Source organism: Seriola aureovittata, chromosome 4 (assembly GCF_021018895.1).
Source record: "Seriola aureovittata isolate HTS-2021-v1 ecotype China chromosome 4, ASM2101889v1, whole genome shotgun sequence".
NCBI classification, from domain to species: domain Eukaryota; kingdom Metazoa; phylum Chordata; class Actinopteri; order Carangiformes; family Carangidae; genus Seriola; species Seriola aureovittata.
The window spans coordinates 28,060,970-28,086,735 of NC_079367.1; the positions used below are offsets into that span (position 1 = coordinate 28,060,970).

The 25,766-nt window shown below is 41.5% G+C and overlaps 1 protein-coding gene across 2 annotated transcripts; it reads right to left on the reverse strand.

The window, feature by feature from the left end:
- Positions 1 to 1,035: 1,035 nt before the first annotated feature.
- rsf1a (remodeling and spacing factor 1a) lies at positions 1,036 to 24,175 on the reverse strand. Of its 2 annotated transcripts, none has more exons than XM_056373882.1 (18): positions 23,321 to 24,175; positions 20,710 to 20,801; positions 20,406 to 20,498; positions 20,110 to 20,315; positions 19,645 to 19,799; positions 18,708 to 18,806; positions 16,665 to 18,090; positions 16,320 to 16,503; positions 16,029 to 16,238; positions 14,940 to 15,044; positions 14,546 to 14,625; positions 14,387 to 14,435; positions 13,450 to 13,556; positions 12,213 to 12,277; positions 10,047 to 10,221; positions 9,701 to 9,930; positions 7,990 to 8,187; positions 1,036 to 6,770 (listed from the first exon to the last, which is right to left on the reverse strand). In XM_056373882.1, exons 1-18 carry the CDS (start codon positions 23,472 to 23,474, stop codon positions 5,941 to 5,943), a joined length of 4,458 nt encoding a protein of 1,485 aa, XP_056229857.1. In that variant the 5' UTR covers positions 23,475 to 24,175; the 3' UTR covers positions 1,036 to 5,940. The 2 variants fall into 2 exon arrangements, with proteins under 2 accessions (XP_056229857.1, XP_056229856.1); XM_056373881.1 differs by having other exon boundaries at positions 16,320 to 16,527; positions 23,321 to 24,174.
- Positions 24,176 to 25,766: the final 1,591 nt, after the last annotated feature.

Sequence of the window (25,766 nt, forward strand, 5' to 3'; positions counted from 1 at the left end):
TATGATTTTAATGGGAATGTTATTTATTTGTTAATTAAATGGAGGGTTTTTTTCTGAAACAATATCCATCTTTTTTCCTTTAAGATTCTATATATTTGATAAATCATCTATAATGACAAAAAAGACTACATAGTTACAATTAAGAATACATTTAAAATAAGCAATTTAATTTGGCTTTATTTTATGTAATTTTGGCTTTAGCGACACTCACAATTTATAAATATTTGTATTATATTTCAATGTGGTAAGTGGAAATACTAGTTATATGTAGTTGTGTCTAACTTGATGTCAGTAGAGTGCAATTGTAACTACTCACTGTGGCCACTAGAGGGCAGGAAGCTTCTGCTGTTAGTTAACTCTTGTTGTGCTTTACTGGAGTCTTGTCTTACATTCTACTTTCTACTTTAATTAAGATGTTTGCAAAAAGAACATATGAAGAGATTACAAAATGTGATGCTTTGTTATAACAAAAACAAAACAATACAGCAGAAAGTTACTTGGCAACTATTTTGATAATTGATTAATAAATTAATGTGTAACAGATTTCAATTTGGACTATTGGTCTGACAAAAAAGCATTGTGAAGGTTCCACTTTGCTCTGGGTAACTGAAGGGCAATTCTCAAAATTTTGGGGGATTTGTTGTAATGTTACTTATTTATAAAGACATGAATAAATGAATGTCTCCATGGCAACATCACCATGGCTCAAATTCACCATTTAGAGACGTATTATATTGAAGAAATAACATGAAATTATTCCCTAATTTTGGCTATTTTCATGCTCCTCTGATTGTCAATTGTGAAATCATCCATTAAAGTCATACCGTACAAAAAAATATATCTTTTGTATTGAGTATCAAAACCTTAAAACCTATGTCAGTATTTCACTTGTGATTTTTTTCACAGCAAAAAAAGAAGAAAAAAAACAGAAACTCCTCCTGCAGGATGATAATCCACTTCTCTGCTCTCCCTCATTTTTAGGACTGGAATCAAATTTCTCTCAATGAGGGATAAAAACAAGGCACAGACACAGTGTGTGTTTGAGGAGATGCCTGGGATGTTGGTTTTAATAACTTAGAAAACATTTATGTTACAGCGATACTACAGTAACAGTACAACAGAGAAATGGAAGGAGCTGCAGTCACATCCAGTGGTGCCATTTTAAAACCAACACAATCTGCCACGGTGGCAAATGCAGATGCAAATCAGGTTCACTGGATAGATTTTGGGCTGGTGGCATAAGCACACATTAATCTCCCCTTTCTGCTAAAGGTGGGGTTGGGGGGGAGGTCGGGGGTCAAACTGTGGATAAAAAAAATTTAAAAAATCATAAAACTTTTGGTTCTACCTCGGCCTAATGTAAGTGAAATCTTAAGCACTGAGAGTCCAGCTGAGCTCATTGCTGATGATGGAGATGCTGACCCTGCAGTTCTGCATGAAGGGGATTTTCTAAAACACTCTGTTTTTAACATCTAGACACATATCACATCTGCAATGGATAACATGAGTACAAGTGAGAACAGCTAATGAGACCCAGTCCAAAGAGCATCTTATCTCTTCTAATTGGTACTTTTTCACAACAAAGTCCCACAACACCTGAACAGTCACAGGAAAGTACCGGAAAGAACATTTAGTAATTGACCGGCTGGTTGAACTCCAGCCATCTGGGATCTGTTTAGTCACTGTAGCTGACTGTGAGAGAGCAGCGCCAGGAAGCTTGTACCAAACCCAGAAATCCCAATTATCAACTTTTCCATCATAGTTGGGTGATTTTGACACACTGAGATTCTTCAGCACAAATCTTGTGTTTGCAACCCAACAGCAAACAAAAGCAGTGAGTTTTCTAAAGCTGATATTTATACAAAATCCTCCAGTTTTGGCAGTTTTTTTTTCATAAGCTAAATGTAAATCACCAAAATAATCTGACATTTGACTTGTATAGCCTTGATTTTCTGTTTTTTTTAAATGATTACAGAATGTTAGAGGATATAGAGGATATTGTCAAAGAACACTTTTCATTTATTCAAATTTCAGACCAGGATCTAATAAATAAGGCCACTGGTAAACACTCACAGCTACAGAAACTGAGTTGTTGACCTTCTACAGATCGCACACCAGCATACACGCAACAATAATTCACGTCGGTTTGAAAATGGAATGAAAGAACTTGAGAAATCATCTAGCTCTTATCTCTCTTCATATGGATCTTCAGTTTACTTTTCTATGTTCTCTGACACGTGACACAGAGTTTACTCGATCGGTCTGTTTCTGACAAACAGTGTGACCACAAAACACTTCTTAAAAAGGGAGTCACACATAAATTGTCTTTCAAATTTTTTACTGTAGAAAACTTTGCAATTTGCTTTGTGACATCTTCGGGTGAAAAAAGAAAACAATCCTTTAACTGTGACTGTATCTCTTGCTCCTGGAAGCCCCTGAAATCCCTTTGTGATAAGAGCTAGAGTCAACTGTGTTAGTTACTTGGATGAAGGTCTATTAAAACATAATCTTACTTGAAATGTCTTTGAGGGGGCCTCAGGTTAGTGCTTCTGCTCTGTTTGGAACCAGGGCTCATTAAAACGTACTCTTATGTCATGTGAGGTTCATCAGAAAAAGGCCAGGTGTTGTAAAAACAGAGCTACAAAGAAAATCAAGTGAGGAGACATTTCACAGAGTCTCTACACGTCACATGTGAATCCAAAATCAAGTTGGAGGATCAATCTGATCTGGGCCCGAATTTATCAACCGGATAAAAGTCATATTTTGGACTTAAGTGAAAAGGAAAAAGTAAAAATCCCTCACTTTTACTCTGAAGATAAAAGTTATTCACAACATTTCTTAGTAATTAAAATGAATCGAATAGAGAGAGAGAGAGAGAGAGTTAAAAGCAGGTGCTGTAGAGTAAATTAGCTTAATAAAAGTGCTTTATTGCTCACCCTCAGTAACTTGTTTATTCCTAACTTCGCTCTTTAAAGCATTTTGAAGTGTAATCCTTGGAGGTTTGATAAAGACAGGCCCAGAGTTTGGACAGAGAGAAGTAAAAGAAAGATCTGCGAGGTCGTAGTAACATTTGAGTCCAACCATCTGCATTTAAAGTGGGATCGTTAGAGATTCAACATCCGGGGTATCCAGGGTACAACAAGGCCAGGCTTCACGTTAACAGCTCGGATTATGTGAACAGCAGGATCAAACTCATTTAAAGCCTAAACAGTGATTTGACAGTATGAAGTTGAAGGAATTCTTCCATTCTGCCCAACAGAAGAGACCTCGCAGTGAGCCCATAAATTCACCTGTCACTTCAGCCGTTTGACCAGATAAAACCATGTGAATTTTTTACAGTGATGCTTATTCAGAAGCTGAGATGGCTGGTGGAGAAAACAAAGTTAAAAGTTGTTTGATTTTTTTTTTTTTTGACCAGCGTTCATTTTCCTCCCCTGAGCCTCAATCAAAAAAATAAAGCTTTGTTCCCTCTTAAAAACTCCTGGGGTTCCCTTCAGGGATACGAAGTGTTAAAAACCTTTGAGCTTGTACCACACAGGCCTGAAAGTGAGCAGTATTCTGTCACAGTTTACTGGAGAACAGGGTCCAACGCTGGTCTTATTTCACACAACGGCTGCAGAATCTCAAATGAGCAAACCGTCGATGAAACCCCATTGAAATGAAACCCCATTGATCCACACATCACCCACAGCAGCATCTCAACTCCTCTCCTTCATATAGAAAATATAACACTATATTTTACAAGAGGACTAAGAACAAAACATCTATTATCTTACAAGGAACAGCGTACAGGCAAAGTATGTACAGCAAACGTGTCCCCACCCACCAAGGCTCTGTGAACACACGGGACAAATGAGCGACCAGTCCGAAACCGAACACTGACGGTCAGAGGCAACGTCCCGAATCCCAAACGGTCCAATGTGTCAAATGGATAGATATCATGTACAGCCACTTAGATTTAATGTTCTGAAGATGCTGCTGTTAATGCATTTGTATTTTATTTATGATTTATATGAGTTTAAATGACTGACAGTCTGTATCTAAAAAACACAACTTTCTAAAATTGACAATTACAAGACAAAGTGCTGCATGCTTGTATCCCACCATAAATCGAATGGCCAGTTTTTTTAATATGTGTTCAGGCGATCCTCATCTGCATCACGTATTTGCGTTCAGGTGGTCCTCGAAATATTGTTCATTACAAGATTTCAATACAAGTTATACAAATATATTTATCAGGGTTGCAACTAATGATTATTTTACATTTTGTTATTTTCTCACATAACTGAATAATTGTTTAGTCTATAAAATATCAGAAAAAATTGTCAAAATTTCCTGAAGTTTCCATCAAATTTCTTTTTTTTTTTTGCCTGACAACGTTCTTAAAGCCTAAAAATATTCTATCTATCACATTAGACAAAGAAAAGCAGCCAATCATCACTAATGAGAAGCTGTACATGAAAATAAATGTTTGGTGTTTTTGCTTTTAAAAAAAAAAAGATCTTAACAATTAATGGATTATGAAAATAGTTGATCAACTGATCAATTCATGGACTAATCTTTTCAGCTCTATACTACTAAGATTTACCATAGACGTACGCTGTTTGCCCGCTGGGAAGTTAAAAATCCAAAATGTTTTACTTTACAAGTTGACGAGGAGCACCTGAATGCACCATTACTGTTGCGCTCTCATGATTCTGAACTGTCTCGTGTGAGGAGGATGAAGAGGAAGAGGAGCAGGGTTGGTCTGACCAGTCCTTCAGTGGATCCAGCTCCTGAGTTGGGACCTGACCAGTTTCAGTGGACTCGGGTCTGATTTTAACTGTAGTCAGCATGTAAATAAGGCTGTTGACCGCTTTACATCTTTGGTTGTTTGGGTCATGATCTTATCCAGGAAAAAAAAACTTAGAAGAGGCAACTTGCTCCAAAAGTGGATTCCTTACCTCTAACAGTATGTCACCATGGTGATGGATTAGATTTGATTTGTGCAAGTTTTGACCTATCTGCCTGAGATTAAAGCCACGACACCAACACAATGGAAGTGAACCTTTATTTAGTAGGTGGTGCTAACTGCGCTGAAAAATAAATGGTATTTTAAAAACTCAACATTTTGCATGACATGCAGCAAATGTCTCCTGCCCAGTGGCCAAACCTCGGTAATTGAAGATTTGTGGTATACACATTAACCCTCAGGCTACTGGGTCATTTTTCAGGACAGCGCCACAACAATGAAACAAACACAATTCCGTTCACTTCCATTGTTTTGGAGGAAGAACTCTCAAAGCCTGCACAAATAAAACCAGAAAAATCTGTGTGGGTAGACAACACTAGACGGAAGTTAGAAACTATACTTCTATGTCATTCTGTGACAGATCTTCATCCATCACGTGTTCGGTTCGACACTGGCCCTCTCCTTGGTGGCAGGTTATTAAGTGCGATGAGAATGATGAAGTGCTTTAGGATGAGGTACACTACAAACAGACTCCTGTGTCCAATACAGTCAGACCCAAATGGGATGAAACCACTATCATACTGTCACATGGAGCCACCAGACAGACGTCCATAACTCAAGAGTTCAGGGAAATGGTCACGATAACCTCCAGCTGCGAGTGCGTCTGCTGAAGCATGAAGTGCTGCCAGTTCTGCTGTGAGGATGCTTTTGGTCCGGCCTGCTGGCTGCTCTGTTCCGCCAGACGTGATGATGAGTGGAAATGGGTACTGGTACTCACGAGTTTCTGTACAGTATGTGATGGTGGATAGCACCCTACTACAATACAACAGCGAGGAGGAAGAGCAAGACGGGGGAGTACGAAGGAGAAGAGAAATCGGTGGAGGGAAAGAGAGATATCCAGTTTCAAAGGTGGTTTGTGAGTGAGAGGCCGACAGTTAAAAGAAAAACCGAAAAGAAAGAATCAAGCGTTATTCACACAAACACAGCCATCATGACTGCGGACTGTTCTGGACAGAGTTTATTGAGTCTGTCTGGACCTCCTCATCCTCCTCCTCCTCCTCCTCCTCCTCCTCATCTTCCCCCCCTTCTGGATGGAAGGGGCCATTGTGCCTGCCTTGCCTGCCTGATCCTGCACTGTCCCTGGGCGCAGTGGGACTTCCAGCCCCAGACTTCACTGGGCCTCTGGAGGTCCGATGTCTGTTTGACGGAGACAGGCTGCGGCCCCTTCCCTTTTCCTGAGCGTCGCTGTCGGCCCTCCTCTCTACCACTGAAGACTTTTTGGTCGTCACCCTCTGTCTTCCCCCCTCTTCCTCCTCGTCTTCCTCTTCATCATCATCGTCGTCGCCGTCGTCGTCGTCGTCATCAGAGTCGATGCGGTTGAGTCTTTTGCGGATTGGACGATCCTCTTCCGATGACGACTCGGTTTCATCTGACTCATCCTCATCCTCGTCGTCCGTCGAAGGCCGCCGCTTCTTCAGCATCTGAGCGAGCCGTTTGCGCCGCTGCTGTGACAGAATCTCTCTCCTCTTCCCTCTGCCCATCTTCTCCAGGTCCTCCTCGTCTCTGTCTGTCCTCTTTAACCTCCTCTGCTTGTCTCTGTCGTCCTCCCTCTCCAACAGTCTCCTTTTCAGCCGCCTCCCTCTCTCTCTGTCGTCCTCCTCGTCCTCGTCGTCTTCGTATCTCCTCCGCTTTTCTCTCATCCTCTTTCTTTGGAGGTCTTCCTCCTCTCTTCTTCTCCTGTTCACTCTCCTTCGCTGGTCGTCCTCCTCTTCATCTTCATAATCATCCTCCTCCTCCGAGTCTCTGGAAGAAGGCAACACTGGAAGAAAAACAGAGGAATGATTAAATGGGTGGAATAAACGAATGATGTGTGCTCTTCCCTCCCTTCAGTGACACAGCTGAGGTGAACCTTATGAACACATCACCTGGAAGATTTTTTTCTAGCGGTAGGTTACATTTTATCCATTCATCCGTCACACCAACACAAACACTTGAATGGACTCCATCTTTAACTGAATGTGTGTAAAGCAGTGTGAAGCGCAGAGGCTCAGAAAGTTTAGTAAAAACCTGTTTTCAGTTGCATGTCTCCTCAAAATCTGAACATTCAACACATAAACAGTACAGGAAGTACCTATCAAAATAAATCACATGGTTTGGTCATGTAATATTATACAGCAGGCCTATTCAATTGGCCATCGCGGTGCCAACTCCGGCCCATCAATCAAGTCTATTGTTCAATTACAAATACATTTTTGCTACAATAAATCCTCTAAACCAAAGAGAGGCTCTAATAGAGCAGCAGCCTTCTTGTCCCAGGAAGTAACAGCAGCATCTATTGTCAAAATGTTCCACACTTTCAAGATTAATTTGTGTCGTGTTGTCGTCAAATTCACAGGCAAGTTCAGTTCATCTTAGACTTTTTCATTCTCTTTGCTTTCTTCTGTTGTTTGCCTCTTTTTGTCACTTAAAAATGCCGTGATGTAGCTCTGTTAAAGATGTTACAAAGTCGAAGAATTAACCATATGATATGCCAGAGAGCTGACACGATGCGTTGTAGAAAACTATGTGTTTACTTTTGTTGAACTAAACACATTTGCGTCACAGAAAATCTAACTGACTACTTGGCCTGATTACGTAAAGATGGCCTATTAATTCTCTTAGTAGTTAATGATGAGGCTTCTTTTGCAATGTGGCAAAATAAAAGTTTTGAAGATGTGGCGGCATGTTGTGTCAAGTGTACATACATAACGAGAATAGCTCAGGGAAATGTCCGGGCTGAAGGCCCTCAGCTTTTAGGAGATGTGGCCCCGTGAACAACATAGCTGAATATCCCTGTTATACAGCGTTCGGTGTCTGATATATTTTTCCCCTTATTCACTATCTAAAGATAGAGGGTGTTGTTTGCTGCCTTTGAGGCAAATTTGTGATTCTGGATTTTGGGCTATGTAAATAAATATGTACGGTAAATTGATTGGTGGTTGGACAGTTTGACCTCCAAGTAAAAATAATCGCTGCAGATGATGCCGTCGATGACTGACCATCGCTGTAGTCGCTGGAGAGATGCTCCTTGCGTGGTCTGCCTCTGGGTTTGACCTTGGTCTTGACGGCGGAGGTCCGGGAGTTGTCTGACGACTCGGACGTCTCACGGTAGTTGACCTGCTGGTGCTGGCCCCGCCTCAGACCCCGCCTCTTTTTGTCAGCATCACTGTCGGTCATGTCACTGAACTGATCCGAATCTGGAGAGAAGACAGACAGAGACGGTAAAGATGCAGTCAGTCAACAATTTTGATGATGGATTGTCGTTTATCGAAGAACATTGCAAAAATACTCTCTGGATCCAGGTTCTCAAATGTGAGGATTTGCTCTTTTTTTTTAATCAAACCATTGTAAACTGATTCTCTCTGGGTTCAGTGCTGAAAAAACAAGACGTACAAATGTCACCTTGGACTCTGGGAACTTTATTTGGGGTGTAGTAGCTCAGTTGGTTGAGCATCCGCCCCATTTGCAGAGGGTGCAGTCGGCCCCGGTTCGAGTCCCGCATCGGACAAGCCCTTAGCTGCATGTCATTCCCCCTCTCTCTGCCTCCCCATTTCCTGTCTCTCTCTACTGCTCTATCAATAAAGGCGCAAAAAGCCCCCAAAAATTAAATGTTTCTTGGCATTTTACAATCATTAGGGTTGGGGTTAGTTTTTTGGTTTTTGATTAATTGGTTAATCATATTTGAAATGTCAGGAAATAGTAAAAAAAAATGCCCATCACAAATCCCAGAGTCCTGTGATTTGAATCAGATGTCTTGCTTTGTTCAACCACAAAAAATCCGAAGAAATTCAGTTTAGAACAATATATGACAAAGAAAAACAACAGCTCCTTTCATGTGTGAAGCTGGAACAACAGAATGTTTCTAACTACTCATCATCCATTTGTCAACAGCAGCGTGTTTTGCAATTCAAGATAGTACGCCGGCTTCATCGGTCAAAGGTCAGACCGGACCTAGATTCCACATGCAGGCAGGTCCTTGCAAGCCTACTACGCATGTTGTGGACATGTCCGAGGCTGTAGCCGTTGTGGCAGTCAATCGGCTCCGTCCCCTCTTATTGCTTAATTCAGTGTTGCCTCTAAACAATCACAGGTGCAACATGCTGGTGGCTCATACTGTTCAGATGGAAAGATCCTCTACCCCCTTGTGTATTTTCACTGGATCAAAGAGGTTATACAATATATCTCTTCAAGGATCTGCTCTGGAATTCCAGGTAGCTTGGCAGTCATTCTCGACATTTGTGGAAAAAAATGGAAGCAGAGAATGTAATTCCCTAATATTTCCCCTTGTAGTTGTCAGGAATGACTAACTTTCACTCAGTGGTGTAGGTCTGGTGCGCTGGTTGGGCACTTGTTATCAGATGGATACAATGCTCTGTTTGTATTTGTATTTTTGTACACCGAAAGAGACTTGAAGGATGCTTATAATTCTTACTTTAAAAAGCTTAAAATGGTTTTTCAGTTATCAAAATACTACTTTTTTGTCTAAATGCTTTCCATCCTGATGAAGAGATTTCCTTCTAAATATTTATTATATATCACATCAGCTATAATAACAGCAGATCCCGTGATGAAGAGGATTTAAAAGTTTCAATGACGTCGTAGTTTTTACTTCAATTAACATTGTCATATTCGATGACTCCTCTACTCTTAATGAACTCTGCTATTGTAGTGTAAAAAAAAATGCTGAGTTTCCCCTCATCGTGCACTCACCTATTTCTTCATCGCTTTCCTCCTCCTCTTCCTCCGAGGAGCGTCTCCGCCGCCGTCTCAGCCGTTTCCTGCCCCTGCGTTGGGTCTTGCTAGGTCTGTGTTTAGGCACCCCTTTCATTGCCCGTCTGGGGCGGGTCCCGCTGTCCCAGCTGCCCACCTCGCTGCCAGCATCTTCATCTTCCTCTTCATCATCATCTGCCCCTGACGCACCAAAATCTTCATCCTCTGAGCTGTTAGAGGAAGAAGAGAAGAAATAAGCCAGGTGGCAGAGGGAGCGGAGGAAAGAGAACTGAAAGACTGTGTGTGTGTGTGTGTGTGTGTGTGTGTGTGTGTGTGTGTGTCTCACCTGTTGCTGAGCATGAACTCGTCTTCACTCTCTGCTGCTGTGCTGTCACTCTCCAGGTCATTCAGTCTCCGCTTCTTCCTGTTTCTGGCAGCATGAGCTTGGCTTCTGATTGGCCGCTGGCTCTCCTTGCCGTCCTCTGACAGGATGGCAGTGATGTCTTTGCCTCGCGCTGTTCCTACATCAGAAAGTCAAAACAGTCAAAAAGTCGTCACCTCGGGTTGAATTAAAGGTTACGTTTGAGCATGATCACATGACTCTGAGTGCAGCTACCAGTCTGCTACACTCTTCACAGAGGCTATCCTGTCAACTGACACATTTCCTCCAAACTGTCCAGCTGACCAACCTACCTCCCCACCTGGCATGAATGATGTGAAGACCTTGTAAAAGGACTAAATTCATTAGATTTCTTATATTTACTACATTAATAATCACATTAATAATATAATTCATTTGCAGCTCAAAGTGCTTCGCAACAATGAAATTACCCTGTAAAGTGCTGTGAGATGATGTTTATCATGATTTGGCAATTAAATGCAATTAAAATTCAATTGAAATTACATGTTCCATGTGATTCACATGAAAAATGACATAAAATGATATAAAAACATGTTAAAAACATCAATGTAAGTGAGATAAATAATAAAAACCCACTTGATAATAATAACAGAGTAAAAAATATAAATAAATAATTAAAGATAAAATTTAAAATAGAATACATAGAACGCATAATTTTTTTAAAGACAAAAAAGTTTTCTTTGTGGTCTGAGTGTTCACTCTTCTATTAAATGTCACCTCAACTCGGAGGCAAACAGCTCTACAGAACCTCTTGTCAAGACCATGACAAACGCACCACAGGTTTTGATTACACCAGCGTCAGCCTCTTTCAGCTGCCCCACAGCCCCCCATTTTCCCTATGGGCTCAATCTCACTGTGGCCATCTGTGCCGGTTACAGCCTATAAAACACACACACACACACACACACACACATACACACACCAGTCTTTTCTTCCAAATTTATCAACCAACCATTTACATTTACTCATTTGGCAGATGGTTTTATCCGAAGCGACTTACGAGTGAGTGATATCACTAAAGCTTCATTGCAATAGGAGACCTTGGTGTAAGCGCTAAGTGCTACATCTATTTAATAAGTGAAGGATATCAGGTAAAAAGTGCAGAGAAGTCAGAGCTAGTTTGTCATGTCAGGGTGTTAGAGGTGTTAGGAGAGGAGGTGCTATCGGGACTACTAAGGGTTCAGTCTTGGAAAGGTTTAGTTGAAGGTGGTGTTCCTTCATCCATGTGGATATATCAGAGAGACAGGCTGAGATCCAGGCAGAGACCGTGGGGTCGTCTGGTAAGACAGGTGTAGTTGGGTCTCGTCTGCATAGCAGTGATATTAGAAGCCATGCAAGTGGATAATTGGACCCAAGAAGGTGGTGTATATTAAAGAGAAGGGGTCCCAGAACCGATCCTTGGGCCACGCCTGTTGGGAGGGAATGGAATAAGGATGTTTGTCCTTGCGATGACAGATTGAAGGAGCGCCCAGTGAGACAGGATTCAAACCAAGAAAGCACTTTGCCTGTGATGCCCATGTTGGAGAGAACAGACAGCAGGATGCAGAGGTTCACTGTATCACAGCCCTAGCTGCCCTCAGGGCTTCTGTCACAGACAACAGAGCTGTTTCAGTGGAGTGGCCGCTCTAAAACGCCACTGATCTGGATCAGGAGGTCATTTAATGAGAGGAATTATGAGCCCTGCTTGAAAACCATACTTTCAATACACTAATAAGATAAGAATGGAAGAAGTGAGACCGGTTGATAGTTCTCCACCAGAGCTGGGTGAAGTGAGGGCCACAGTAAGAAAAAAGATCCACAGACTTTGCCGATAGCCCCCAGAAATTTGAATAAAACAGCAACATTTCGATCTGGAAGGATCTTCGTCAGGCACTGTCAATGGCACTTACACTGAGCTAATAGCACAGTGTGCGGATCTTTTAATTCATTATAATAATGTTGTTATTTTGCAGTTACGGCTGATTTACTGGAATAACTGAATAAAACAGCTGTTCAAGTCCCTTCCTGTTATAAACTGTTGTCCAGGTTCCAAGAAAGGGAGGTTTATTTATGCTCTCGCTCATGTAAAAATGACTATAAACCAGGACTCACCACCACAGAGGTCTCGGATGTCCTCCTCTATGGCTTCATCAATGGCATCGTCAAAGTCATCAAATCTGCAACACACACATGCAAAACAAATGTTGACTGCCTCAGTCTGAGATTTCACACTTATGATCGATCATCACACATTTGATAAGATACGCCCATGTGGTTTTCCAGCAAGTGGGTTTGACAAACTTTGAACTCCAAGTGGATTAATCCTGAGCCCGGAAACTCTGTTGGTTCCAGAACAGCTGATCTGAGTCTGTTCACTCTGAGACAGGTGTGTACGTGGTGAATGAAAAAAACCCGTCATCCATGGATTTCCAATACTGGGATTCACCATAGAAACAGTAAATAAAGAGCAGAGTCTCTGCAGAGCTACAAAGTTTCATGTGTGGCAGCAGCAGTAAAAGAGCCTGAGTCGCCAGAAAAGAGTCAGTAGGTTCACACCATCACATTTTATTCACTGTAGTCCAATAGACCATATTATTTAGCAGACTTGAATTTCTTTAATGGATGCTCAAATGCTGAAATCCTTCTGTTAGTTACATTATTTTTTAAATATATTTATTCAGCTGTAATCTGAATGGAACAAAGTGCTGCTGGCAGCAGAAGATGAAAATATACAGTAAGTAAGTTTGAGCTTTCCCATTCAAGTGAAAGGGAAAATGGTCTTAGACTTTTGGACCCCATTGCAGATCAAACAGATAAGACATAGGTTTATTTATAAGCCTGTGATTGTGGCCTCTTCCTGTCTGACCCAGTGATTTGATAAATTTTCAGATGTTGATTTTAGATTTAAAAATCAGGCTAAAGCTCAGGTATATTTTAACATGCGGCACATTTAAATACAGTAAGTGATATGCTATTAAAACAAGTTCAGACTATATGCAGCCTTTATTCAAAATCTTTTTCAACTACATACTACTTCAATGTCCGACGGACAGTGTAAATTGTGATTTTTTGCTGAGCTGAGGATGAGCCCATGACGTGTAATATATGAATGTAAGGACAGAGATCACCTCCTTCAGGCTCAAGGAGGGCAGGAGGAGACAGAGAAACTCAGGTTGGATTCACAGAGCAAATTACTGTGATAACTTACTCAGAGTTGAAGTGATCCTAGTTTCTGGGTCAGAAAACCTAGTTCCCCTTATTTCAGGGTTAACAAACTCACCAAACATCACTAAACCCACTATCTGGAATACTCCCAGCACACCTTTAACCCCTGTCAGGCCACACCCACCTGTAGCTGATGTGTTTCCTGGTTCTGGTTGATCTCCTTCCCAGATTTTTACTCTTTTTGGAATCTTTCTTCTTTGGGGACTTCTCCTCTTCCTCCTCATCTCCCTCCTGAAACAGTCAAAATAATTATTTTTAATGTCACACAGTAAAATATAAACTAGTACTTTAATTTGGTTTGTTTGTCTATTTCACAAGATGAGTCTAATGTATTAGTTTCAACGGGCGGTTTTATGTTGTAAAATGTATGTTGTAAAAGCAACATCTGTGTCTCACTGGTCCAACTGAGAAACACCAGGTAAGAAACACGAGACTGCTGCTTCCCTTGTGACGCCCGTTGCAGTGTGATAACTATAAATGCAAGCAAGCTTCTTTGTAGTGAATGAATGAAACTTCACATTTCTGTTCGTCCCTCAACACGGTTCCCAAGGGGCTGTGATATCTTTGACAGTTTGTGAATTTGAGAAAAAAAAAATCAAGAAAAAGGAGACATAAATAGTCACAGGTCATTGAAAGTGCTTGAATTTATATACTTTCTCTTCAACTGGTAAATGAGTCTCTGTGTCTATCATTCAGCTTACACAGTGTATTGTTTCGCTGTGTTAGAGAGGGCAAGAGACCAGAGTCTGCCATTACTTTAACACAGGTTGTTCTGTGTCTCAAACTATGACATCTTGGGTCCTTGAATTTCAGGGAACTGGGCCTTTAAAATCCCTGAAAAGTCCTTGAATTTTAATGTTTAGGAGGGTGTGGGAACTATTATATTTACTATATAAATGCTCCTAAGCTTAATTGTGTGCAAATGTTGTTACAGCAAAAGTTGTTTAAACTGACAGAAATTAAAATGAAGCCGCATTTTTACACTGATAAAAAATATTATATCATTAAAAATATACAAACTTGAAGATGTTACACTCGTAGGCTTTTTGTGATTTACTCACAGGTATGATGTTCTCCACACTGATTCCCACATACACCAGCCGCTCCCTCCTGGATAGACGGGGAGAGAGGAGGGTCAAAATCCACATCATGTAGAGAGTGTGTGTGTGTGTGTGTGTGTGTGTGTGTGTGTGTGTGTGTGTGTGTGTGTGTTTTTTTACCTCCTCTCTGCTCTCTCTCTTTTCTTCAGAGCACTGTCCAGATTCTGCAGCTGCTCCTCCAGTTTCTCACACAACAGCTTCTGAAAGGAGGAAAACCAAACATCACAATGTCAATGTTTGAAAATTTCTCTCTGAAAATGTCTTAATTATGAGGGCCGGGTATCCTGGTCTACATCCCATTTTGAACATGAAACTTGTGGTAACTTTTGTTAAATGAAAATGTCTGTGTTAGTTTTTGCTTTTTTTCCACAGGCTTACTGTCAATATGAAAACAAAACTCACAATGAACTTTTCTTTAAACCATCAATCCAACACATTAAGGTCCAAGACTGTTTGACATCAGATGAAGTTTTACCAGCTGAATAAATAGGTGTGAGACACACACACAGCTTACATGTTGGCAGGGTGGACAGAACCACTCTCCATCTGGAATCAACATGAGCGGCGGCCGCAGACAGGCAGTGTGGTATCCACTGTCACAGGAGTCGCACAGCAGAATCTGAGAACACACACACACACACACACACACACACACATACACACACACACACACACACACACACACACACAGGAAAAGTGAAATAACTAATTAATCAATCAAACTTTTTTGTACAGCCCTTTTCATACAGGTTAGTGCAGTTCAAAGAGCTTCACAGAAGACAAAAGGACAAATCAAATAAGAAAGCTGACAATGAGATACAATAAAATAGATTTTAAAAGCTATAATAACAATAGCAAACAAAGACAAACAAGAAAATGAATAATAAAAGAACAGATGACATAGAATAAATTACAATTTACGACATAAGTACAATAAAATAAGGGAATCAAATAAAGTGACTAATGACTGAAAACTATGTTTAATGAAAAGCCAGGCTGAAGAGGAATGTTTTGAGTTTACGTTTAAACATTTCAACACTTCCGGCTGCTCTCAGGTCCTCGGGTCAGACTGCTCCAACGGCTCAGAGCATAAAAGCTTTCAGTCCTGCACTTCAGAACAATTAACAGACTTGTGCCAGACCTGAGGAGCCGTACTGGTTCATACAGTGGAAGCATGTGGGACATGTCTGCCAGTGCAAAACCATGAACAGCTTTAAAAACAAATAAAATAATTTTTAAAATCAATACAGAAGCTGACAGGCAACCAATGTAGGGACTTTAAAACAGGTTTGACGTGATCTTTCCTTCTGGACCTGGTCAGGACTCAGGCAGCAGATTCTGAATCAGCTGTAGCTGATTTCTAACTGATAGTGACAACTCTTTGGGTTCACAGAAATAACCAAGCCTTTAAATGGCCTCAGTATTTTGGATTTACTTGCATCTTCAGTATAAATTTCAAATCAGTGCTGGAAACATCACTTGAGTGATCAGTCATCCAACAGTAGATGAAGAGATAACCGATTTATTGTTTCAGCCACTTATCAAGAAAAAGATAGCAGACTTTGAGTGTGTAGAAGAAAACAGTGAAACACTCCTCTCCTACCAGTTCAGGGTGGTTGGGCAGGCCGCAGTGAGTGCAGGCATCTTCACTGGGAATCTCCTCTGATTTACATGATTCTTCTGAGTCGCTCCCTCCTTCGCTCTCCTCCTCTCCTTGTTTCCTCCCTCTGTCCTCCACCTCCCCTCCTTCACCCAGTTTACGTCTCTTCGAACGAATGTTGGACCATCGGGGGCGTCGATGCCTCCGTTTACCCTGAACATGCAACAGAGAAACTGTCAACAACCCAGGTTTATGTGTTCACACTCACAGGACACACGTTTAGAAAGTAATTACCCTTCGTTTCCTAATTTGCCCGACAGGTTCTGCTTTTCTGTCTTTCTTTGTTGGTGAACTTTGTTCCTCTTCATCTTCTTCCTCTTCTTCGTCCTCCTCTTCCTCTTCTTCCCTCGTTCTGGTAGGCAGCACTTGTTTTCTCTGTGGTTTCTTCCTCTGGCTCTCAGCTGCCTTCGAGCTCGGCCTGCAGGTTGGCAAAGCAGATGATCTTCAAGAAAAAAGGTATAAATGGGACTGAATTTATTGTCAGAGTCAAACCAGCTGTACCTGAGATCACAATGGACAAAAACACACAAAGTTTATTCTCTAAGCCCCCATTTTCATTTTATTTTATTATACACATACCTGCAAATCCTTGCAGATCTCCTCAACGGCCTCCCCTCCTCTTGTACCTCCTGCTCCCTCTCTTTCCCCTCCTCTTTTCCCCCTTTCCCCCTCAACTTGTTTCTCCTGTGGGGAGGAATCTTTATCTTCAGCCTGATTCCTTCTTTCTGGAGCTCAGAGGAGGCTTCCTCCAGGGGACCCTGCCTCTCCTCTGATCCATGCCCATTGTCCTTCACCCTAACCTGGGCTGTCAGGCCACCATTGACCCCATCTCCCAGGTGGTCCTGGTGGTCCTTTTCATCTTTCTGTTCTACTTTTAGAGGTGGAACAGAGCCCCCTGATTCTGCCCCCACTTTCCCTAGAGTGTTCTTTTCATGGTCATCTTTACTTCCTTCATCTACCACAGGGCGCTCAGACACTTCTCTTCTCCTGTCCTCCCTCCCGTCCACGTCGTCATCCTTCTGTTGACGACTGCTGTGTCCGGTTTTTGTCTCCTTGTCTAACCGCTCTTCCGTTGTTCTTTTACCCTGGTCTTCCGCCGGCAGTCTCTTGGGTTCCTCTGTGGACTGAGACAGGGAAGAAATGCTAACAGAGTCCACTTTTCTCTCTGCAGCTTCAGGGGGTTGATCAGGTTTTGATGATGACAATGGTAGCTTCGCTGCATGAGGAGGAAGAGCAGTGGCTGCTGCTGCCATCTCCCCTTCGGAAGGTCCCTTCCTCACCAGCACTGACTGCCGGCTCACCTCCCTCTCTTCCTCCACAGCTCTGGAGCCCCAGTGGTCAATATTTGGTCCGTTTTGTTCCTGCTGCTCAGCACATGGGGCTCTGTGACGCTCAGATGGGCTGCGGATGACCCCTACATGACCTATAACACCGACTTGACCAATGACCCCTATAACTCCATTTTGTCCCTCTTTGTGAGGCAGGAGGAGAGATGCCCTCCCATTGGTCAGTTCTTGTCTTGATGCAGTGACCACTAGCTGCTGCTGCTGTGAGACGGCTGGACTGCCAGGGGGCGGTAATGAGTTAGGTAACTTCCCTTCTCTTCCATGGCTGTCCTTGCTTTGGATCACTGAAGGGTTACAGACAATAATACTACTGCTGCTGTTGTTGTTGTTGTTGTTAAGGTGGTTGCTGTGGTAACTCTCAGCAAGCTTAAGCTCCCTCTTCTTCAGTGGTATCTTGGCCTGCTGGTTGCTCCTGACGACTGCCCGCCCTGCTTCCTCCTCCTTGTTCATTTCCTGTTTTGTCACAGTCGCACCTGGTGCCATGACGACTGACACAGCATTTTTGGGGGCATCGGCGTCCCTGGATTCTGATTTGACGATGGTGGTGATGGTGCTCACGCGGTTATCGAACACAGGTGGTTTGTGGTCAGCCTTGTCTTCCTTTACCTCAGCCTCAGTGTTTTCCAGCTTGATGGTCGATGTCTGCTCCTGCTTTAACACTACAACACAGAAACCACAACACAATTACACTTTTATACTCCCAGATCCAGCAAACAAGACAAGGGACAGAGCGCCAGGAGCAGAACAGGTCGTGTAAAACAGATCCGTATCAAATAAAAGACGTTTTGCTGCTCAGGGTGTCTACCAGTCACTGAGATGCTAAATGACTATCATTATATTTCATTTTCTATTTTTCCTCTATCTGGCAGGTAAAACAGCAGAAGTAACTGGTAGTAGTGGATACTTTGACATACAATTTGCCCATCCCTCATTTTCAGTGATAGACACAAAATTGTAGGGTGTCCTGGTTCCCCTTCGGGGGTTTAGGATGCTGACCAGACAGATGAAACACCTGTCGTATTTTTTGCATGTCAGTCATCCCCACTCTCCCTCTTCCATCAGTTCCTGTCAACTCTCCGATGTACGCTTTCCAATAAAGAAAAAATAACTGCCCCGAAATTGTTATTTAGCTCAACATGAATCAAGGACAACCAAAACTATCTTTCAGATTTTACCTGTCTGTCTGTCTGTCTGTCTGACATTTTACTTACTTCTTTAAAAAGGTATTGTTAGTCCCAGCTCAAGTGATTACTAGCAGTTTCTTTAATCTAGGTACCTTGTCTTAGGGGTTTGTCTTCCTGTACAGGGTCAACCTTCATAGCATGTTCCTCTGTGGTCTTGGGTTTGGAGCTGGTGCTTCCTATGGCCTCGTCCCCTAAATCATCATAAAAACACACACAGACAATTTCATCGCTTACCATTATGACTGTAAGGTGTCTACAGAGAATGAACAGACTATTCAATTAAACAACTTCAGATTAATAGATTGTTTTTAATATCGTTTCTCTCTGGCCTGTTTTCTCCTGGGCTGCAGCTCCTTGAAATGTTATTCTGAGCACAGTTTAAGTGATTTGTTTCGCTTTCCATTAGATCGGACTGAACTTCAGAAACTGTTTTCAATAATTGTTTAGTGTCAGTCTTTCTTCTCTTTAGAAGTTACACTAGGACCACACCACTCACTTCACCTATGCGTGACGGCTACCTCTCCGCTACTACCAGCCCTACTGTTCTACATGCAGTTTGCCTTTGACAAAGCCTATCAATAAGAGAATGTTTGATTTCATTTCATTGTACATTTTATTTAAAGTTAGTTTAGACAGAAAATGAGACTGAGAGAGAGAGAGAGAGAGAGAGAGAGAGAGAGAGAGAGAGAGAGAGAGAGAGAGCACTGGAAACTTCTGCCCTTTACTTAACTCTCTGTAACTTATTAGAATTAGAATCTACATTGGGTTTCTGTTATGACTATACAGTACACATGTAACATGCAATTGCTAAGAAGGCTCTTAGTTTTGTCTTCTGTAGTCATAGAAACCTCAACAGCATTTCAACTGACATGCAAGAGAGAAGATGATCAAAATTTAACAGCTGCTTTAAATATTTTGTCTCTGTTACAAATTTTGAAGTTATCACCTACATGCATTCATAGGCTGTTAATCCTCTGATGATGTTTCTATCGATAATATAAACAATATCTATTCGTTGGCCTAACATACCTGCATCTTTCTCTGTGGGGCTGGCGCTCCTGGATCCAGCCTGGTTCTGGTTCTGGTTCTGGTTCTGGTCCTTGTCCTTGTCCTTGTCCTGATTCTGGTTTTGATCAATCTGAGCCTTCAACAGCTCCAGAGCCTCCGCCAGGTCATTACGAGTCCTGAGAAGACAGATTGATAAGTGGCTCAAACAGCAGGAACGCAACTCATTTTTAAAATACAATTTGTTTTTCAGAAGTGAGGAGACTACTTTAGCCTTAGGCCGAAGTCGGCAAGTAAATTTGTGTATCTAACCAAACAAAAATTTGAAAAACAACTTTTCTAAAAAAATACGATCCAGATTGTAAAAAAAATGAAAAACTTTTTTTTTTTTTTTCTTACAGAGAAAATAATAACAATAGATGTGATCACAGCCTGATCTGTTGACACACCACAGCAGGTGTATGGACCAGATGAAGACGACAGTTCTACCTGACGATACAGTTCCAGGTGGATCCGTCCAGATCGTCCTGCTCCTCCGTGTACAGCCGGATGTTCTGCTCCTGGTCCAGCTGAAGCCAGTACATCAGACCATACCGGTCCCGACCTACAGGCTGCAGACGCATCTTCTCTGGGTCCTCCTCATTGATCGCCATCTTGAACTTCAGATTGTCATCAAACTGACACTCGCAGAGATACTGAAAGGTAAACGTTGGAAACGTGTGAAAAGAGGACGAGGGGGGATTTTGGACATTTAGTTACATAAAATAGAAAGAGGCATCTCATACTTTGAGGATGCTTGACTTGCACTCCATGGACATCTCCTGGTAGCCCTTCTGTTCCAGCTCCCATGCCCAGGTGTTGTTCAACTCCTGGCAAACCTACAGGAAACAATTACTGATATAGTCACAACATACAAACCAGTTTTCACAAGTAATCTGTCTGATATGTTGGTTTAATCTTCGCTAATATCTCTCCTCCTATTTCAACATTTCTCTGTCCATTGAACACAACACAGGTTAGGCTCTAATGTTAGTGGGAAATTCTCAGTTGTCACTCCACACCACAAACACACATACACAGAGCCCTCACCTTAGCCAGGTATTTTTCCCAGCGGTCAGTAGACACAGACCTTCCCAGTTTTCTGAGCAGCTTCACGTGGAGCTCCACAAGGGGTTTAGGTACTGGAGAACACACAGAACACACGATGATTAGAAACATGACAGTGTTCATCTTAACGTTCCATACTTCACTTCAAGTCCAGTGTCAATGTTTGCAGACAGCGGCAGGGTTCTGTTTTTCAGCTGACACCGACCTCCAGCCTCTGTTTTCAGGAGATTAAAGACAATGTTTACTTTTTTATTTAGCGCAAGATTCTTCTATCAGAGGGTTTCACTGAGAATTTCAACTGAGATCAGTTAAGACTCAACAATGTGATTTCATCTTAAAATTGATATTCAACAAAATAATGAATCTATGAACCAAAACAGAGGTGTTGATTAATTAACCATGAAAAATAGGTTTGTACAAACAGATAAACAACTTGACAGCAACACCTTTCAAACTTTCTTAAGGCTGGTCCTGCACTACACTGTAATGTTGGACAACAGCCCAGTATTGCTGAATGAACATGACATTTACGATATCACATGGGAATGTAAAATGTGTTCATACAGACTCATACTGGGTATGGCCAATAACAATGTGAGAGATGAAATCATTTTCTATGACATGTAGTACTGTAATTTTTGGGGGCTCATCAATGAGCGTAGTGGCAAACCTTAAATGCATCAAGATATAAGCTAAAAAGAGACGCAAGACAGTGTGTTTTTAAGCAGTGCTCAGTGTACTTGTGTGATTTGATGTGCTAATATGAATATCTTACTCACTCAGTGCTGGGTAAATAGATAATGTCAATGGTTGTGGGATCTTACAGCTAACTTTTTCCATTCAAATGTTAGCCCATCATATCAGAAGGTTCCTCTTATCTCCCATGCACAGTGTAGATAATTGCGTAAATGTAAACAGCTGTGCAGGATAAATAATTTCAGCATAAAAATACAGCTTTACTGTTGGCCAAATAAAAAAATAAGATTTTTATTATTTTATTTTAATTATTAATTCTATGAATTTTCTTACAACTCTTGACATTCATCAGTTAGGTTGTGGACGGTTGGTTGGTCAAAACAAGTACTTTGAAAATGTCATTTTGGGAATTGTGAGAGACATTTTTCACAATTTATTTATTTTTTTTTTTACATTTTCTAGATTAAATGATGAACCAATTCATCAGAAAATAATTGGCAGAGTAATCAATGATGAAATTACGATACAGCACTAATCAGGCTTCTGATTACAGTTGTCATGATACTGTTATGACTGCAGGTTCTGTCAAAATGACAGAAGTATCCCATTGACATTTGACATTAAATAAGGACTCTAAAGTGTGAGACTTTTACGGAGCCCCAGTGTTAGGAGGAAATTCCAGTTTTCTTTACTGGCATGGCAAACTGAAATTTTCTACGTTTTCACATTGTCAACACAGACTCAGAAGCTCAACTACGAAAACATAGTTATATCGTGGCCGATTTTAAAATGTGAGAGAAATACCATAGTTAACATAAATGTGAGCTGTTATGTCTAATTATTGAATTTACGGTGAGCAACAGAACTAACGGTTATAGAAAACTACCTAGCTAACAAGTAAGATTGTCTGACGCGGTATGCAAAGTCATTAACACGACAGCTACTAGTCTGAAAACATCTGATAAACGACAAAGTGGTAAATAAACTGTACGTCTCCGTCTTCTACTTTGACTAAAAGTTCACGGAAACCTTGATGCTAACTAGTTAGCCAGCAGCCAGAGTCCCTACTGCGCCTGTGCAGATTTGACAGCCACTCTACCAATGGCCAAAAAATAACATCCACTGTTTTTAGCTAACATCACTCGCTCCGTCTAAAATACAGATCAAAGTTGGGGAATATCGTTGCCGTGAGTACATGATCAACACATAAACACCGGGGACACTGATGTCATTCCAGCCTGACTGCCTGTGAGGCAAGGCCGGTGAAAATTTACACCTGACAACACTCCGGAGCTAGCTGGTTGGCTGTGTGTGGTCACTCGGCAGTGCTGCATCATGGCTCCCACATCAAGTTTAGCGTTAACAGATCAATATCAGCCTTGACAACATTATCGACGACCTGTCACTTGACTCTAACTATAACCCCCCGGGGTACCGTGCCAAATTCTGTACCCCCGTATGTATCCCTTTCTCCTAACTTCAGCACAAACGCACAACACAGTCCAAAGTGAGTGGGGTTTGGAGGGGGGGCTAGCTCTGTATTAGCAGCTACGTTTTCTCTCTGCCCAAATGTTTCCGTACAAACTTGAACAAAACACCGGATGTCTTTCGAGGAAAAACGACTCTGACACGGGCCAAAATGTGCCACAGCCGATATGAAAGTGTAGAAGCTCGCTGACTAAACTCCAAATCTGATGCTGCTCTGCCGGGCCACACACACACACACACATACGCTACACACACACACACAACATTTTTCGTCATCCTCATCATCATCACGATGATGATGGTGATGGTGGTAGTGGTGGCCCCTTCTCTTTCGGTTTCAAGTGTCGCAGCTTTCCACCACTTCTTCGCCCCAGTACCACCAACACCACCACTTCTATCGATCCCTCACCTGTCGTCGTGTCCCGCAGATACCTCTCCATCTGCGGGAAAGTCATCTCGGGTAGATCCAGCGCAGCTCCATATCGGTCCAAGAACGAACAGACCTCCGCGAAGCTCGGGCAGAGCGCCGGGCCGGAGCGTCTCACCACCACCGGAGCAGCCATCTTTCCAGGCGGAGAGAAACAGGAGGGGAGGGTTCGCTGCTAGGATGCGACTGTGTGCCAGTGAAATGAATGGAGGGAGTGAAGCGTTTACCGGTGTCAAGTTTGACAGTACGAGAGCGTGTAGCTTCCGGGTAAGGTTTTCACAATAAAACCAAATGGGCCGTGCGAGCTGTTTCAGATCAGGGCTCTGTGATGGCCCCAACATCAGTTGCAGGACTCCTTGTTCTTCTTTGTCTGAAGACAGTTCTTTATGACTCTGGCTGAATATTTGGACTCATTGTCTCATGCTGCAGAATGAATCTGGGGCCCATTAGACTTATACATTTATACAGTACTGTAGATGACAACTTTTGCTTCTATGTCGTACCTCAACACCTTTTTAGTCCGTCAAGCAATAATAATTATATAGCACTTTTCTTAACAAAGTGTTTTACAGAAAGAAAGGGGGAATTAAAATCAGCAATTAAAAAAACAAAAAAAACAAACATCATGAAACAGAAGTAAATTACCAAAATTTGCCGTATCGTGGGAAAATAAAAGAACATATCAAACATTTATAAAAGCTTTCTAATTAATGAGTGTGATGTTTATATTTTTCCCCTTTTTTTTGCACTAAGACATACATTTTTCGCTTTTGTTTTGAAATAAATAACTCCGTTTCCGGTAAGATTGTGCGCATTTTATAAATGCTTGACGGAGCTGTAAGAAGTTGGGAGGACCAGGGAGGGCAGAGCGAGAAATGCCCAGAATTCATCGCGAAAGATCAACATCAACAACAGTCCAAAATGGTTTTCTTTCTTATTCCTCAAATGTTTCTAGAGTTAAACCAAGTGGCATCAGTCTTCCTCCAAAATGAGACACTGTAATGTAGCTCTAAACGATGAACCCAGACCGACTCCACCATTTTATTTCTCATCATTTGTTTTATAGTTTAGTCGAAAGTACAGCTTGTTTTTTACACATACAATTAGTACTGCTGCTGCTGCTGCATGCTGCGTAGATAGTCACGTTGCCCAGGAGGATGCTGCCTTTACGGGCTGAAGGAAATATCTCTGCATCAGAGATATTCCAATCCAAAGATATTTCTCAAGCAGTTTAAGCTTCACCTTAGTTGGAATTACATACCACCGACGATTTCTGATGTGTTTATTTATTTATTTGTTTTGTGATGATTTTCACATTTAAAAACAGAATTTAATTTACTTATGGGGTTTACATGGAGCGGACACTGATGCTGACTGAAGACTTGCTATAAAATTCTAACACAATCATTTAAATTAAAGTAACAATGAATCATTTAAGCTATAGTCCTCAGTTGACAATTCAATCAAATCATTGTCTTGTCATAGCTGAAACTGTTGGTCTAAACCCAACCAGCCACAGGAGTTTTCAAAAAGCCCTTTTCCAGAGCAGATCCACTTGTGCTGACTTGCCCATAGGTTAACTTCAAGGAACTGCTGCCTGAAACCGTGTGTAACTGACATATTTGCTATGGGGATACAAAGTCTCAACCATAGACTGTAGAAAAACAGACATTCAGACGCTGTTTGGGAACACACACTAAGCACCACAGCTGGGTGTGATTGGCTGATCTTTCCTATACACCTCTTTAAACGCTAATATATACTCTGTTAAATAATAATTTCCAAAGTAACCACAAAGGATTATTAGTTGATCAGTCAAATAGATGATTGAAAGAAAATGAATTGGTAATAACCTTGATGATTAATTAGTCGTTTTAGTCATTTTTTAAGCAAAAATATCAAATTCACTAGTGCCAGCTTCTAAAATGTGAAATGTGAATATTTAACTGTTTCCCCTTTTTTCTATGATTGAAAGCACAATATCTTTGGGCATCGTACTGTACAGCCCATAGCGTTTCTCAGTTTTTCTCTCTGAGCATCTACTGTGCAGTTATTATGAAATGTTATTGAGCAATGGAAAGTGACAGAACATATAGTATTCATACAGTAACATTTCTTAAATGAAGAAAAACTCAAGGCAAAAAACGGAAATAGGTAACATAAAAAAACAACTTACAGGCAATATAGTCACACTGAAACATGTCATTTTGGTTGCAAATCACATTTCTTTGTAATTCACAGTTGAGCTTCTTGTATGGTGGCCCTGAGAGCTCAATGCACTGCAACTTAAGAAATGCAAATAGACAAAACAAACAAATTCAGAAAATATCAGCGTATGTGTGTCAAATATATTTGACACACATACGCTGCAGATACTCACAACACAATGGATGTGTTTTAACTTCAACAGTCACAATTGGGCATTAAA